General features: G+C 41.6%; 1 protein-coding gene across 1 annotated transcript; it reads right to left on the bottom strand.

The window, feature by feature from the left end:
- Positions 1-763: 763 nt before the first annotated feature.
- VKORC1L1 (vitamin K epoxide reductase complex subunit 1 like 1) lies at positions 764-17,838 on the bottom strand. The gene is made up of 3 exons (XM_055716440.1): positions 17,612-17,838; positions 5,630-5,739; positions 764-4,925 (listed from the first exon to the last, which is right to left on the bottom strand). The coding sequence occupies exons 1-3, from the start codon at positions 17,803-17,805 to the stop codon at positions 4,699-4,701; spliced, it is 531 nt and encodes a 176-aa protein (XP_055572415.1). The 5' UTR covers positions 17,806-17,838; the 3' UTR covers positions 764-4,698.
- Positions 17,839-18,485: the final 647 nt, after the last annotated feature.

Here is an 18,485-nt window from a genome sequence, read left to right as displayed (position 1 = left end):
ACATGGCACGCCAACGGCTGCCACATCAAAATACAGCTACAGATCTGACATCGTTAACTCATTACAAACCAGGGCTCAGATGCCTACAGTAACGGACAGGGCTTGAGGCTGCAGAAGAGAAAGCCATTACTTTCATTCAGTCCAACAGATGCAAAGTTTAATATCCACACGTGTGGCAAGCAGACATCGCAGAGGCTTAGTTCCTGCTTGTTCTCAAAGCTCAGTGCCACGGTAAACCCCAGCCGCCTGTCCAACCCTTCCCCAACAGCCCCCTCCCTCCCTCCTCCCCAAATCCAGGAAAACATACAGCAGTCTCCAGATACTTTGTGATCTTGTCAGAGTGGAGTTAAAGCAGACCTATAGAACCAAGGAAAGCAGGAAGTGATACAAATAACATACTTAACAGGATTTTTTGCATGTTTCTTAAAGAACTGTAAACAGTTAAAGCCTCAAATCAATGCTGCTCCACCTTTACACACCCATGTGCACATAACGTTCAGCAAGACATGATGAAGCTGCAGAAATTCTATACACTGGTATCTCTGGGGACCCGAGTGCTTTAACCGTTCTACTGCTAACGCACAATGTCCTTGAAAAAAAAATAATCACAACTTAGTACATCTCTAGAAACAGAATTACAGTACTGACTTTAAAAACAGTTTCTAAGGCTCAGACTGAGTCCAAAAAGGCCTCTGATTGGGTTAATTCAAGCTCTTACGTTTGGACTGCATGAATGCAGCATAAGAATGATTGCAGCAAGACGTCCACAGGTAATTTCTACATTTATTTTTTATACCAAAAAGTTATGTGCAACAAATAGAATTCGTACATATTTACACTGGTTTTACCTGTTAGCAAAATTGTATCCTAAACCTCCAATAGAGAATCTCTCAACCTATACTGATAAAAGGAACATCTGCCTGATGACTCCATTTACATGGATGTTTAATTTGGAGTTTAAAGCACTAGTAATAAATAGTTGATGGAACATACTATACAGAACAAACACCTAATATTTAGGCCATGCTTAATACAGTTTTATGGTAACAGAATACTTAATCTTTTCTGGACCGGTTTTGTCTAGATCATATTTGAACGACATTGGCAGAACCAAAGCAATTAGATCTCTCTTTGACTTCACGTAACTTCGGAGCATCGAGTGCTGCCTGAAAGCGCCTCGCCCACCTGTGAACAACTGAGAGACTGTACAGCAGAAGACAAACGCTTACACAGTGTGCAGAAACCTCCTCACAAGAGATTCGCTGTCACTCTAGGTATCAGAGGTGGTAGGGAATGTTTCGTTGGCCTTAGCATTGCAAACACTTTACAGTAAGAAACTTCCAAGAACATTCATTTCCGAAACAAGACTCGAATGCTTTGTTGGCCTTAAGAGTAGCAAGTACCTTACAGTAAGAGGATTTCAGGAATGTTTAATTCCTAAGCAGGTTTTGGGATAAGGTTCTTTTGCCTTTCCAATCTGCCCCTCCCTACGAACTTCTGAGAGCTGAGGAAGCAGGGGAAGGGGAGGAAAAGCCCAAATTCAGAACCACTTGTTTGTATCTGACAATTTTTTCCCCACTCCGTTCTCTTGAGTGTTGAAACCACAATCTGTGTAACGCCCCCCTGTCCCACTGCCAGACCAGATATTATTTACTAGCTTTTACCCATATTCCTGTATCCTCAAGATTTCTCAGAATGCGCCTTGGGATTTGTAAGGGTCAAATTAATATCAACCACGTATTTGCCACCACACGTGCTTTGGCTGGGGACAGGCAGGGGGGCCACTGCGTGAAGCACTTGCCTGATTTCCATCACATTACTAACTGTAACCTGAGCCATTTCACTGGAAGAAATACACTGCTTCTATCATTGGGAGCAACAAGGAAAGAGTCAAAGAACTGGAAGCAAAAAAGTCCAAATTTCTACTGCTAAGATTATTTTGCCCTTTATTCAGGCCAACTGCATTTCTGAAGCACAAGAGAGAAAATAGAAGACTTAGGGCCGTTTCTAGCAAATCACTTCCAGTAAAAAGTAACTGCAAGAAAAGCACACGAGACAAGAGAGTTCACAATTAAGGATCAGGTTTGCAAGTTCGTGCACAAAGTGTAGCTGCAAATTCTTCCAGAGACCAAACTCAATATCCATTTGATCCCTATGTGCACACAAACAAGGACTGCAGACACGACTGCTGAAAATCTGGCCCTAAACAACTTTACTAAACAAACTGAATTAACAGACTATGCCCACACAGACAAGCACAAGACACAGTGAAGTTAGTCAACACCTATACTTTCAGCTGATGGGGCTTTTCTTCCTTTTCTGTGGTGTACGCTACACCCAGAAATTGGACCAAGTAATCATCGATTATACTTGTCTCCGTTGCTGCTTGTTCTGAGATATTAGCACTGAGACTATAACTATTTCAGGCAGCACGTTTTCATCTCTTCCTTGGATGAAAAAGATGCCTTAGTGTAGATCACAGGAATGCATCAAAATAAATCTATACAAGACATTAAACAGTGATATTGCCTCAAGGCTTGTAAAAGAACAAAGTAAAGCCTTGAGGGACCAGTTTAACATCATTCACTCCCCTCATATCAAAGTTCAAGGCATTTGAGAGACAGAACTAAACATCAAGACAAGCTTTAACTATACTCTGGTCAATACAAAACGCATTTAATGAATTGTTGTCTAAAACCATTAGACAAGAGGGACAAGTAATTTAGTGTTACATGCAACAGATGTTACTCATACCACAGAACTCTATACATAAAAGCCGTTTCCACCTACATCCTTGATACAAACCAGAAAATTACTTCAGTAGTAATTTAAATACTATTTTGTGAAGTCAATCTAAAATTTCTATTGTCTCTACAAAACACTGCATGTTTCACAGTCAAGTTCATCCTCAGCAACCTAGTGTTTATAATAATCCACATAGCCATACAACGTAAGTGTCTCTCTGACATTCATGTTTAAGGAAAAAAACCCAAAATTAGTTTAACTCTTTAAATAAATGGGTATGCAGTTGGAATTCTTCATATTTAGAAGCTGACAAGGGCAAAAAGCAGCACAGCACCAATTACAGAAAATAGCTGAACCTATACATTTTGGTGTCACAGAGTCTGAAACAGAAGTATTTTACTTTTCCAAATCACATCATCAACCTTCTGTCACACTGTTTTAAGATAAGTGAAACAATACTGCTACCACTTCTCAGTCTAAAAACTAAAACAGATCTCTTAATACTCTCCTATCCCCAGCAAGTTTGCGGGGAATTTTGTTTCTTTGTTCATTCTTAAAGCAAGGACACTTCTGCCTGCCAAGTTCAAAACAAAGTATTTGGTTTAAGATTTTAAGACAGAAGGCACTTTTAACATTCAGCCTTAGAATACTGAGTGCAGAAACAACATTTACAATTTTGTTCCTTTGTTTAAATCTGCAGTTTAAGTTTTTTTTTCCCAATTAGTTATTAGAAAGAGCTATGATAGCATGGTATCACATTTCATTTTCAGAAGCACATTTGCTTACTTATCCCACTAAACAGATTGCCCTTCCAAAAGATCTTACGTGTGTCAGGTCTAAAGTTCACTTCCCAATATAGCGCAAACCAAAGATCCTGATGAAGATCAATTAAGTCACTGCTTCTTCAGCACACTGCTTGGTTATCCCACTCAGTTGGCGGTTTCAACTGCAAATTGCAATTCTATACTGCAGCATTCATACAACATCAAACATTAGTAACACTGGCTGGCTGACCACAGTTTAAAAACAAAACAGCTCTGCATGGAAGTTAAGTCTTTCAAAGAACACTTTTTGATACACCAGTCCCCCAGTCTGCATATAGTATCCCAGTGGCAGCTTTCTATTAACCACATTAAGCTGTTTTCATTCTGTACAGAAATCAATGAAGTTGTGGTTTAATGAACATCAGGTTTCGGCTTTAATTCCATTTTCATTACTGGAGACAAGGAAAAAAAAGGAAAAAAAAAAAAGAAAAAAAAAAAAGAAAAATGGAACAAACCCCAACCATCATTCTTGTGAAAGCACTAACAGTGAGTGCAGCAACTTGGCGTTCTCTATAGAGGTCACTTCTTCCATCACGTCAGATGACTATTAGCTGAACACTCTAACAGCTCCTATGCTAAGAAAACTGATTGTACAGTGAGTTCTCCAGGGATGAAACCAATATTTCTGATTTTATTTACAGTATAACTCCTAGTCAAATCTAAGTCCATCAGCTAAAAAAAAAAAAAAAAAAAAAAAAAAAGTAATACACATACTGTAAACATGGCAACATTAAATATAGTAATGCTAGTCTAGAATATTTAATGTTATGATCACATCTTGTTATACCTGAATTTATATACAGGGTATTTTATAGCAAGTGTTACCCACTTCACAAGTAGAGGGGGAAGAGGGAGAGTGTCTAGGTTTTGCTGTGGCTAAAACTCCTCCAAAGTAAAGTTAAAGCTTGTCTTTCATTGTATTAGAGCTTTCTTTCATAACCACATTTAAATTGAAGATTAGCACACACACCAGAAAAAAAAAATTATCTGGGGCCCCTTCAAATTTATAATTAAAAATTCAGTTATGATTCTTGGGGAAAGTGTCTGATATGGAGAATAAAAAATTACTGCAAAATAAATTTAATGGAAGTTGGGTCTTCAGACTGTCAGTCAAAAGTTCAAACAGGCGTTATTCCTGTTTGGGTTGAAGTTGCCGTTTCCAGGCCTCGTTCAAATAAACTAGACGTTTGTAGTTGATGATAAAGAGAATGAAGTTCAGCAAATATGTGATGACGCAGACAATGCAAAATTCCTTCAGCACGAAGTACAGAATGTATGCCAAGTACAATGACCCTACTACAGACACTATGGAGGATGTCATGAGGATTAGAGCTGCTACTGCACTTGCTGTCATACCTGCAACAAGAGAGAGAAAGTTACTACCGCTGCTCTCATTCCCCCCTTGCACACAAAGCAAAAAGCCTAAGCACTCTAATTCAAACTGAAGGCTACTCAGCAAGTTTGTATTACATAAAAGTCTGTTTAAAATACCATGAGTTCAAGATGGCTGACAAATCGCTATTTGAAGGGGAGCTTCTAGGTTCTGTACGACAGTCCTTTGATAAGAGTGTGTGTAGTATTAACCATCTTCTGTATTCCTGAGTTATGGGAAAGTTACAGGTTGGTCAGGTTATGTCTGTCAGTATTAACAGCTTTATGGCAGACCATATAGTTACAAAGATATACATATACATTAAACTTCATGTACTTTTTTGCCTGCTATCTCTATTACTCCTGCCAAACTCATAAATTCCATTTTTATTTCCTATCTTTTCTATCACACAATCCAATGCTAAATATATTTAAGTGAAAATACAAATGCAGCAACTGTATTGATGCTTATATTAATAGCACAGCAGGAGAAAATGCAATTGCTCGTTATCAGTTGGGGGTTTAAGCCCTTTGGACAGATGTATCACTAGACTGGTTCTTAAAAAAAAAAAAAATATTAAAATCACATGCATTTGGTCTCTTACAGATTGCACAGTATATAATGCACTCCACTTTCATCACCACAGACTTCTTACATACTTTAGGCTCTAAACTGAATTTATACTTACCAAGTAGCATTTGTAGTATATAAAACACAAGTCCAAAAACACTGTTTGACTGATTTATTGCACTGTCCTTCCCAAAGATGGAACCCAACAGACCGAATCCTCGACCCCATCTGTAAAACAGTGAAACTAATTAACTTGTATTTGGGCACCTCTTGCTGTACATCAGTATTTTCCATTCATCACTGTTGAGGGGGGAAAAGATACACACATATATTCTGACACGGCCACTGCAGTCCTATCTGAAGTTCAAGGTTATCTTGGAAAACCAAGCAGTTTACAACAGGGGGTGCATAGGTACAACTTTATCCCACACATTACCGATTCAAGTGATTCAACACACCAGAAAGTACCAAGTTCACACCGCTGCAGCTTCACCAAGTGCCATGTCTGCTTCCTGTGGTTGTAGTTTAAAGCTCTTTTGTCAAATAAACACTTCTCCCTCCAATGATAGCTTGAGCAGTTCTCTCCACCGCATGGACACATGCTCACTATACAGCAGGGGGAAAATGGTGCAACTTAGTAACTAGTTGTTACCCTCTGCCAGCACTTACCTCACTGGCATCAGAGCAAGCAAATGACAACGTATGTTTGCACTCTGCCTGCTCCTGACCCGTCTAACGCCTTAGGAGGAACCCAGATCTGTCAAACAGGCAAGCTAGGGATGGTACCATAACAAGATTCACAGACTGCGTTTGTTCGAGCCCTTGCACAGCGTGACATTTGGAACTAGCACCTTCACCACAAAAGAACTTCCGACTTTTTAGTGATGCTAGAAAGCAGCACAAGCCTTACAAAACTGCTGCTGCAAAATAAGGGGGATAAAAGATTAAATTAGCAGATGTGTTTGTGCTAGAAACCATTCATTTGATGCCCTAAGGCAGACCATACCATTATCTGTAAAAGCAAAGTGAGGACCACATTTATTAGTGTCATTTGAAAATATGAGACGTTAACACTACTTCAAGAGGCAGCTTAATTCACTTACAAGAGAGCGTTAGGATATTTTCCTAGCACGTCTTTGAAGCATTAAGTCAAGTACTACATAAATGTAAGGCTACATTCACATTATCAGGTTAACTGTCACAGATCTACGTAAAAAAAAGTGCAATTCCTCACTACCGTTGCAGCAGAAGATGCTAGCATGCTACATTTATGCCAAGAGAAGCGCAGTTTCCAAATAGCTCGTTGTACCAGAGGCAATGGTTCTACTAAACCAAGACACAGGACAGATTTTCCCTCTGTACACTTCGGGAACGTTGCTGATAGACTTCACCATACATCTTGAGACCAGGGAAAGGCTACCACCACGTTACAAGCAGTTTCCTCCCACAAGAAAGGTACCATGGTAAGTACAATTTAATACCATCTCCAAAATACTTCATAATCTCACAGCCATTTGTGCAGTATTTTCAAAACATATTAATCATTTTAATTCAAGCTTCGTAATTGTCAGCAATTAACTATTACGCCTAAGTCTTGCGCTCTTCTCTCCAAGAAACTGAGCAGAGAATTGGGCACCAGTTCCTAAAAAGCGTGTTTACTGCATAAACAATAAAACACACAAACATACTGTCAACTAGTTTGCTCTCACATTTCATATATGACTGAAGTGAAACGAGGGTGCAAATACAAAGTTTCAAGCCAGTAGAGAAGACCAGCTTTACCATGGGGACAACGCCTTGCACCCCAGAGCTGTGAAGGGTCAGAAAGACACAAGTTAATTGCTGGGAGGAGCAGTGCTATACTGCCTTGCTCCCTGCCGCCATCCCAGCGCAATGGGGCTGTGCAAACTGTGGGGGACAAGGCTGGTGAGACATCCTCCCTGCAGTATATATGAAGGCAAACAGTCCCACTTGGCATACAGTTCGCAGGCAAAGTAGCATCAAGGATGGCTACCAACAATCTGGAAAAGCAGCTGCAGAGATGTGAGTGCAGCACTTCACAGCCAAGGGAGCCACGCTTCCAAGAGGGAGGGATTAAAAAAAAAAAAAAAGACTAAACACCTTACAACAACACATAAGCAACCATTATAAAGAAATACTCCACGTTCCAAAGAATTTCAGCTATGATGAGACTTTCCTCCCACACACTGAATGTTATCTGGATTTTAAGCTAGAACTGTTTATTTTTTAGCCTTACTTTGATAAGATGGGCATGGCACATGGAACAATAGTCTCACATTGTCCAGCCAATGCAGCGTTGAAGAGCCAGACAAATATATTAAAGGTATCACCATTTTATGTTTAATAGTCCATTTTTATTTCCTTCTATTACCACACTTACAGATGCTTCAGCCTACTATCCACAGGTGCAATTTCTTGTTCTAGTCTCCAAGTGAGAGTTCTTCATATGGCAACTTTAAACTATTTGAACGTGCTCAAGCTTCCCTTACTAAGGCACTAAACAGTGCAACTCAAAGCGTGCCCAGTACTGTGGGTCAACATCAGCTCAGCCCAAAGTACCTGCAGGATGCTGAATTCCTACCTGCTCCCTGCCCTAGCTGGATGCTCATGTGATCCCATCAAGTTTGACAGTGAACTCAAGCTTACAACATCAGAAACTTTATACTACAGACAGAATCAGAATCTGACCCTACAGTTATTCTAAAAGTGAATAAAATGTCGTTAATGGAAAGATAATGAGTTCAAGCCCTTCCCGGCAGTCAGTATCCCCAAGCGATCTGTTCATAGCTGCAAGAAGGTCAGAGCACGGTGAAAGCTTTTTCCACATGCAACAGTTCATTAAGTATCTTGTTGGCCTTGTAGCAGCTTTAAGGACGTCAAGTATTAAATTTCAGTCCAATGAACACAGCTCCGATCTCACACCTTATTCCACACACCCCAGGACAGCTAAGAAGCCTGCGGTTTAAGAGGAAGCACTTTTTCCAGCCTTATAGGGTTTGAAGTGTGAGGAAGTTTTCTGCATCAAACTGAAAAGCAAAATATTTAGACTTTGTATATTTCTATTTCCATCTAATTTCTCTACTGAAGAGGCTAAATTATCTCCTAATTCTATCAAGGAGGTCCCAAAACCCACTAAAAAGCACAATGAGCCAAGTACTTTTGCAAGAAATTGGAGGAAGGGAAAAGACTTGAGGATGATAATCTTCCTTCTCAGACCAAAACCATGGAAATCACACCTGAGTTACAGTAACTTTAAAAACACGGCAAACAAATAGCAAGAAGAAAGACTGCCGTCCTAATAATAGGATAAACTCTTAAGAAATAAAACATCAGTAAAAAGGACTATGAAGTACTCGAAAGTTCTTCAGGAACTTGCTTTTCTTATAATTTACAACAACTGTTGTTAACTTGAACCAACTCTTCGGATACAGAACACTAAGTAAAATGAACTGCACTAATCAAAAAGTTGCTTGCACAGCAGGATAAAAGCACAGTCCAACATTACCAACTTTTTTCCTAGGACCGACTGGTGGCTCCCCATCCCCGAAGCAGTCAAGTGTTCTGTTGTGAGTCATGCTGGAGTCACCCTGCATGATTCAGAGCACTCTGACAAACACATGTGCAAGCCTACTTTTGCCACACCCGAGTTTCACTCCTATTGAAAAGGCAAAAAAAAAAAAAAAAAAAAAAGGCAATCTGAACTAACCTCAAGGAAGTTTTAAAATAAATCTTTAAGGCATCTTCCTGTATGTTTCAAGTAACTCAAATTCCCCTCTCTACTTGTCATTTGCAGGTACAACTTTGCGTGTTCTTTGAAAAAGTTTTCAGAATAGTGAATCGAGCAATCCAAGACAAAGTGTTTAGAATTGTTCACGTAGTTCCTTAACATCTAAAATTGAATACTACAGTGACTTTTAGCCCAACGTACATTCCCTTTTATCAAAAGGAGGTACTGAAAATTATCATCCACCCTCTAAAGCGTCCCTTTTGGTTTGTGATATTTAACAAAGCTCAGAAGTATTGCATTTTTAGAAGTTTAAACCAGTATTTGCATGCACTTGACACTTCTTAACAGGAAGACAAGAACTGAGGTCATTTTGATCCACAAGAGACACGCCTCCAATAAAATTTATACTGTTAAATCATTAGCTCTTTTGCACAATTATGAACGCATTTAGCAGAGACAATACTGCTGGCAGAAAGGCAACCAAGACAACCTCATGCAGTACACTAGTATCTCAGTCATTTTAAAGGACAAGTAAACAACCTCCATGTTTAACAAGTTAAAAGCTGTAAGAGTTATCAGTACTAGCTCAAAAAGCAACAGCATTCTAAGCCTGCCAAACACAGCAAGTCAAACAAACAAGAAGTATGTATTTAGCCAAGGAGTCAGATTATTATCTCATCTACTCTCTGTAAGAAATGCTACACTCCTTTTTCTAGCCAAGCATCCCAATTCCAACAGTTCCTGCAGGAGATGTTTTTAAGGGTTTTTACAAAGAGATCATTCCCCAAGATGGTCTCCTTGACCTCAATCATCATTAAGTTAAGAATCAGCTTGAGAAAACTTCTGAACTGGGATTTCACCTGGACCACCATGCTCCGTAGCCTACCTTGAAGCCTTCCTCAATGTACCTCGATGTTTTCTGAACATGTACTTCGTACCCCCACAACATGCTCCAGTGCCGAATGCCAGAACTGCATCACCTCAATTTCACTTGGCAATCCTTAGTTCTCATGTCAAGAGAAGAACTACCTACTGTATGTTCATTTTAACATGAAAACAACCATACCAAATCAGCTCAAGCCCAGCTAGCTTTAGCACGCCCCTGACATCAGCAAGTAGCAGATGCCTTCAACTAAGCACACACATCCTTCCAGTACCTAAAGGGGGGCTACAAGAGAGCTGGGGAGGGGCTTTTTACAAGGGCCTTTAGCAACAGGACAAGGGGAAATGGCTTTAAACTGAAAGAGAGCAGATTTAATTATGTATTAGGAACAAATTCTTTACTGTGAGGGTGGTGAAGCACTGGCACAGACTGCCCAGAGAAGTTGCAGATGCTCCATCCCTGACAGTGCCCAAGGCCAGGCTGGACGGGGCTTTGAGCAACCTGGGCTGGTGGAAGGGGTCCCTGCCCGTGGCAGGGGGTTAGGACTAGGTGATCTTTAATGTCCCTTCCAACCCAAACCCTTCTGTGATTCTACACTTTCCAGTTCACATTCAGGACTCCTAAATGTCTAGTTGAAAATGCTATCAAATCCTTCAGGAGACCAGATTATTAAATGGCATGAATGATTCAAAATCAGAGAACACACTGCATTTGTGCAGCAGCAGGTTTTCCAACACATTTCTCTCTCAATTTTTAGGTTTGCTGCAATGAAAAGGGTGAGCAGCGTAAGAGTTTCTATTTTCAGAGAACTGCAAGAAAAGAACTCAAGTTTTGTTTTCTGAGTAGTACAGATTAAAGCCCCTCATTTCAGGGTTACTTTTCATCCCATATGCATTATTTTGTTATCAACAGCAAGCACCATTTGCCACTTTGTAACCATGAGGAAACAATAAATACCATTTTCTAAAAAAAAAAAAAAAAGCCTACACTTGACAAGTGATAAGCACATTTCCTTAAATATCATCTGACTTCTGAGATAAGTTACAGTACAGAATGGAACTTCTCAGGAGGGGACGAAACCTGGCCTATGCTCACACATCGCCTTCACTGAAAAGCTCATATAAAGGTCAAAAAGATCTGGAGCATGTTAATACTTAGCAATGTTAAGGAACTTTTGTTGCAGCTTCTTTATAGCTTCACTAGAGGATTTTGGGTTAAACCTAGTTCATGGTTACAAGGTCATTTAGGCCACTGTCACTGTTTTAATAAATCAAGTAAAAGCCTTCAATTAGAAACCATGAGAAAGGAAGATTAAATTTTCCCATTGGTAAATATATGCATCCTCCAGCTCCACCTCAGAAACAGTCCAAAAAAAATCTCAGTGTCTAGATCTGCAAAATCTCGAGCAGAGAGTGTTTATTTATTTTATATCAGCTTTTACAGAAATACTGGTTATTCAAGCTACAAGCCAACAGCACTGCACTCCTACATAATCTCTTTTATTAAGCTATCATAGATGAAGCCCAAATTCGAGCTATAGGCACTTTGTGAAATTTACTTTGCATCAGGCAAAATATCTCGCAGCCCTACTGCAAATTCCAGTCAAGCCAGTAATAATATATTTATGAAAACTAAAAATACATGTGCTAGTGTATACACTGTAAGGCTGGAAAAAAAAATAAAGACTCCACGTAGCTAGGGTACTGCTGTATTTTATAGAAGATGTGCCCTAGTCCCTCCGTATTACATCAGCCTGAAGTATTAAGTTATTAATTATCTGTGAAAAAGATGAGGAAAAAAAAAAAAAAAATCACTTAAATATCATCTACTGCTGCTTTTAGGAACAACTTGCTTTAGAAGTAATCAAGCTGGTTTTCTACAAGTGTTCCCGGAATGCCTGCCTTCCCCAGCACTGGGAATAACCTCCAGGTCCCTCCCAGCTCACACCCTCCGGCCTCTGCACCCTGCCTCCCCAATCAAGCCATGATCTATCAGTTCTGAGTCCTATCTGCCCACATGCTGCCTGGTCGGGCTGGCAGACCACATGGGACAGATAACCTTAGCTCACACAGAAGGATTTTTTTTTCCCCTTCAGCAGAGGTATTACTTTGAGCCTCTCTCCCCTCTCCTTTGGCACTGAGTCCATTTCTAAGAAAAACTTTACTAACTTGTATCCTTGGTTAAATTTTCCCATTAAAAAATGAACAGTTAAAAAATAAATTATTAATACACAACACAAAGGCAGAATTTTCCCTAGAAACCAGACTGAAAAAGCAGAATAACACAACCTATCTTGGCCTTGAGTTGTTCGTGCTTTTTTGGCTCAGTATCCTTAGCTGTAAAACTTGTATCATGCTCGCCTGGCTACAGCTACGCCAACTCACCATCATCTTGAACCTGCAGCACTCCAAATCCTGACGAAGCAAAAGTGCTTGACCTACTAGATGGATTCTGTCTACACTGGATTTCCCCTTGCCCAATCAACAAACTAGAGCTCTTCAAACCTTCCCTCGGACACCAAAACCAATAAATCCTTGCTATGGAATAACTGAAGCGCCGTTACACCTGCTATCTAACAGTTTGCAATCTTCAGAAATGAACAACAACCAATTTTAAACTACAGGACAGGTAACAGCAGAGTCTCAGGAGGCAACGTTTTCGTGTAAACTCTTTTGGCAGGCTAAGAACCACAAATATAATTCCTGTTGGATGACTACCATCAGCTCCACATACTGCCCTTCAGCAGTGTAATCAAAATTCTACATTCTTCTGTACAGAATCGAAGATGCCTAACAAAAACAGCTAACTTGCCTCAGGTTAAAGCTACTACTGCCTAGAGAAGAAGAGCAAAGACTTGAAAAACTAGTAACATTTCAAAGAAGCACACGGGCCTCATTTCTGTGTACTGGTTCACAAGAAGGGACTAGACAAGACTTTTCCCCACTACTCACATAAAGCTACTTTTACCATTTCTCACCTTGCATCAGTCACTAACAGTTGCAGCTGTCAACCTCAAACATACCTGAATGTTTGCTTGCAGGTACAGCAATAAAAAAAAAAAAATAATGCTGGGACATCAGGAATTTACCATTAATATGAAAGATAACTGCTATATAATGTTCTTAACCTGGAACTGAGCAAACTTGACAGACATCAAGTTTACAGGAGCTGCCCCACAACAGAACTGAATGAGAACCTGCAATATAAACCTCAAGTTAGGGAGAAGGTCAGAGGAATTTTCTTCCATGTCCGACTGCCTTAGATAATGGGGTTGTTCTTGTCAACTTGATCTCTGTTCCAGCCTGCACTCTGCAAAGATGCACCAGAACAACAGTGCTAGCAAGGTGCCCTTCACCAAAAAACCAGCACCGGTCAAAGTTTTAACTGCAGTATCTTATAGCACAATCACACGCCCACTCTGCAGAGGAACAAGCTCTACACCAGCATAATTATACTCACACAACACAGCACTGAAGTACTATGTCACAAGACTAAGCGATTCAAACATCACATTTACACACACCTAAACCCACTGCTTAAAATGATTTATGAAGGTAAGCAGAACAATACAGCAACGCTACAGCTGTCACAGGCCATGCTTGGTAAATCCAGTAAGACAACTGCATGCCTGTACAGATCTGTCCACAACACATGCAAAATTTTACAGATATACACTTTTAAGAACTACCAGATAATTATTTTGGTGCATCCACTAGAAGACAGAAGGCAGACATGCATATTAGAGCTTTTTAGAACTGGCCTTTCAGAGTGGCTCAAATTCAAGATGACAATCCAAGACCTTGCACACTAGCATAAAGTTCAGAACAGGGAATCCCTAAAATATGTCACCTATCAAGTTATACGCAGATGAACACAGATTCTTAAAATCCTATTTTGACTCTAGAACTTCCTCAGTAACTCAGCTAAAGATGTTAACCTAGATCAATATTGACTATTTCCAAACCTCTTCACTTACGCAGCTGCAACTATTGCTAAAGATACAGTGATGTGTGCCCTTTGGCCAATCCTGACAGCTATCTTAAGTCTGTATGAAAGCTATCACAGCATGAACACATGCCAGGCTACAAAACTTCCTTCAAAAAGAGCCATTCACTAGCCTGCTCTGCAGGAACTTTAAATCAATCAAGACAGAAAGCAGAAACACATCAGAAGACCCGAAAATCTCCCAGGGCATGCAAAAGAACAAAGCAAAAATCTCTGGGTCTCTGCATTACTACTTAAATGTCACATTTTATTTCAAGCCATACCACTACGCATGTTACTTGAAACTTGTCTATAAGTTTAATTCCCTTTCTGAAACCAAAAATATTTTTCAGGAACTGCTATTAGCTAGTTTAATTACAAATAAAACCATTCTTGCCACTTACTCTCAAATGTAAGACAGCAATTCATTTAAAACATCTACATCAACTGCCAAATGAAAACGTTAGGTATTTCCCTAATACTTTCCCTTACTATACAGTCCTTAGTAGTTTTTCTTTTTAAACTACATCACAATTTTTCACCACAATAAAAGCTTGAAATATGCTGACCATTACTATTTTGAATAAGGGATACTAGGGAAGGTATGTCTCCAGCATAATCTTCTGGATGACTCAGTCTCTGATAGAAGATTTTCTATGCTCCTCCCTCTGCATGCTGGTAATCTTTACAACATTTCTTTCTCACTGTTGTGCCAATACCAGATTTGGCTTAATAGCAATAAATACTAACAATCTTATGGGGGGGGGGGGGGGAAGTCTTGCCCAAAGACCAGAACTCCGTTCCAAAGTAACTCAGCTCAGGGAGGTAAACACTAGTTTATTCCAGTCATTCTATACACTTAAAAATAATCCCAACACCATGATGTGCTTCGTAAAGTTCAGTCCACTGTTACAGTAAACACCTAAAATGTGAAGCCTCTTAGATTCCAAGCTGCATCGGCAAGTCTAGCTTAAATAAAATGGCACACAAACAAATGAACACTCAGGAAGCCAGAAAAAGCCACAAATAAGTCTGTCACTTTTTTAACTCTGTAGAGTTACCTCTGCTAATCAGCTAATCAAATAGTTGTGATTGCCAGTGTAATAGTTCAATGAGAAAAGAAACTTATGAAAGCTAAATCTGTATTACATGTGAAAACACTGGAAAAAGACATTTGAAGCTCTACTATCCTGGTGAAATCTAAATTGTAGTTAAAGGTTCCTTTTAGAAATCAAGTTTCAGGGAAACTGGTGACATGGTAACAAGGAATATTCAATTGTGGGGCTGCGGCGGGGAGCAGGGGGAGAATGACCGATGGATGGGGAGCTGTAGCACCATGGAAAATAAGACTAATTTCTTTCAATGTTATTCTTACTTAAAGTTTAGGTTGCCCTCTTGTCTTAGTTTTAAAGCAATACTCCTTTTTCGTCTGTGTCCTGTACAGCGTTGAAAGCACATTCTTCTCCAAATATGGTCTGACTGAACAGAACTTGCACACTCCTTTTCCACAAACTCTCTTTACCACCTGCTCTAATTATCACAAGCTATCCTGACATTTGCAATACTTCAGTCTTTAAGCATGATTCTCCTAGCAAGTGCTAGGGAGACTTTAGTTGACTTTATCCCTAACTGTATCATATTACACAGAATTCCTACAGTAAAGTATTTACAGGTCTTACTATGGCATACTCAACATTTCAGCTGCAGCATAATCAATGAACACTATAATTACCAAGCATTATTCCATAATTACAAATACCCAAATACATAATTGGAATTACTTTACCTCTTCAAAGCATTTAGTAAACATGCATTAAAACTATTAATTCAAATTCCCTGTCTCCATAGCAGCATTTGCAATAACAATAAAAAGCTAATGATGGGCCACTTCTATGCAAGAACAGACTACTATGGAGCACTTACTTAGGTGCTTAAATCTCTGATACTCTTTTTATCTCTATAGCTGTGGTAAAATTCAGATTACTGATGATACATAGTTTAATCTCAGTAGCCTATGCATAGCTTTAGTTTACAAGTTTAAGTTATCTGGCAAGCTTATAGAAGCCTTCTTCCTGTTTAGACTGAAACTTCTCATTTCAGGTCACTTCTCAAGTAGAGACATGACCAAGCACCTTCACAAACTAAAGATTACCTGATGACAGACAGAAGGGCAGAGTTAAAGCCCTCGCTCAATCACAAGAGGCTCCTTTGAGACCTCCCACATCTCTCTGTAACATACCACAATCCCACTTCTGACACAATGGAAGTGATTTGAACAATAAAGAGTTCCCTGTATGTTTTACCCTAAACAATTTAACCACCTCCCTCTTTGACAGAGTATGGGCACATTCTCGCCCATTGGCTCCTTAGGATAATACAGCAGGTACCTTTATACAAACTGTGACAGCTTTTATGCAGGACACAGAGAGGCAAAATGAAAAAAAACCACAAGTACTCATTCAGCTGAAGGCACTAACATCATAACAAAATTCTCATTTAAAAAAAGGAAGCATTTAATACACGCATCTGTGGAAGAACCAAACCCATCCCCCCTTCCCAGCTCCTTACTTGCTATGCCTCTTCCCCCCCCCCCCCCATATACATAGATATATAACAGTTTTGAGATTGCTGGACAAATCATGTTATTTCTTTAGTTTAAATACTTGAGAATATGGATTTAGGAGTTTCTTGGCCAAATTACATCCCGAAGTATTTCCTGTACCAGTCTTACACTGGTAGCACTTGCAACTATTCAGCACGTTAAATCTTTTCATTATCATCTTTCAGTTACGTGAGAAGTCAAGCCAGCAGCAAATTAAAATTTATACATCGACTCTAACAGAAATAAGAACCACTGGCCTTTAGAAAACAATCCCTAAAGTAATTACTGACAGGGAGCCTGTAAAATAGATCAGGATTTGGACTGGGCTTTTGCTGCTGAGGCATACAAACGTCTTTTGAATCAAGCGCTTCCTCTGTGTCACGAAAGCAATCTTCCGTGCTGCCAGGTGACATTACAATAAAAATGCAATTCAGATACTCCGATTAAAGCAACCCAAAGCCAATCACCTCCAGCCGCACATGTTTGTGTTGGCCTCAACCACGAATCACACCCGCAGCGTTTTACCCCACCAGGTATTTGACGCCGAGCCGCCTGCCGCTCGCTAATTGCGCCGATTACAACACAGAAATTGCGGGTGCCTCACCCTCCACCCCGCAGCGATGCCGGCAAAAAGCCGTTCCCACACCAACCCCCCCGGGAAGGGGCTGCCTAAACCGGGAGCCCCGCAGCTCCCCCCGCCTGCGGCCCCCAGCCCCGGCCCGGCCCCGGCCCGCAGCCCCCACCCCCCTCACAGGGCCGGCCCGGCCCCCCAGCAGCCCCCGCCTTCGCCCCCGAGGTACCGGAGACGGCGCTCCCCGCGCCCGCAGCCCCCTCTCCCCGCGGCGGCCTGAGGCGGCGGCAGCGGGTCCCATCCCCGCCTCACCTGGAGGTGATGGCGGCGGAGCAGCGGACCCGCTCGCTGAGGTCGCACAAGGCCTGGTAGTGGAGGTCGCGGCCCTTCTCCCGCTCCAGGTGGCAGGCGTAGAGGGACAGCAGGATGCCGGCCGCGCACACGGCGGAGCGGGCCACCCGCTCCCAGCGCGGCACCGACACTCGCAGCAGGACGGGCGCCGCCATCTTACCCCCTCCCTCCGCCTCAGCCCGCGACGCGCGCCCGGCGCCGGCCAGCCGCGCACGCGCGCCCACACCCCATTGGCTCGCTGGGCGGGCGCGCCCCTCCTGCCCCGCCCCTCCCCGCCCCGCCGGCCGCGCCGGACGTGGCGCTCCGCGACGACGTCACGTCAGGCCGGGGCGGGGGGGGCGTGGCGCGGCGGGCGGTCATGGCGCCGCCTGGCGGCCATCGGGCGGCACCGCACGGCGCACGGCCCGGGCTGTGTGTGTGTCATTCCCCCCCCGCCCTCACTGATGTCAGCACGAAAATTAGGTTTTTCCCCCCCTCTTTCCCCTTCAGATCTGGACTGTTCCAGGGAGCGCTGAGAAACCAGTCACGGCTGACGTGACCCTCAGGGCTGATGTGTCCCTTGGCAGTCGCTGAGGCGGCGCTGGCCTCAGGCAGGTGCCCCCGTGAGCACTCCAGGTTTTTTTCCATGATTTTGTAGAAAATGAGCCAAACCTCCAGAGCCTGCAGGCACACGAAGCCCACCCGGTGCCTCCTGTGCAGAGGTCCCTTGCTGAGGGCCTGTTAACATTCCCAAAGTTTACCCAGAGACTTTCTGGGACATGTAATTGGGACAAGTGATACAAAAAGTGCATTCAAAGTTTGTTTTTAATGGTGCGCACCATAGTCTGGCTCTGCA

The sequence above is a fragment of the Falco cherrug genome, chromosome 1 (assembly GCF_023634085.1).
Source record: "Falco cherrug isolate bFalChe1 chromosome 1, bFalChe1.pri, whole genome shotgun sequence".
Classification (NCBI taxonomy): domain Eukaryota; kingdom Metazoa; phylum Chordata; class Aves; order Falconiformes; family Falconidae; genus Falco; species Falco cherrug.
Note: the sequence above shows the minus strand (reverse complement) of the source record. Positions and strands in the feature narration are given on the sequence as shown.

Excerpts from the sequence above, each read along its gene's own strand:
- VKORC1L1 (XM_055716440.1), bottom strand. The coding sequence starts at position 17,805 with ATGGCGGCGCCCGTCCTGCTGCGAGTGTCGGTGCCGCGCTGGGAGCGG. Across the intron at positions 5,740-17,611 it reads TCCGCCGCCATCACCTCCAG|ATGGGGTCGAGGATTCGGTC; the intron begins GTGAGGCGGGGA and ends ACTGTTTTACAG. Across the intron at positions 4,926-5,629 it reads TATACTACAAATGCTACTTG|GTATGACAGCAAGTGCAGTA; the intron begins GTAAGTATAAAT and ends CTCTTGTTGCAG.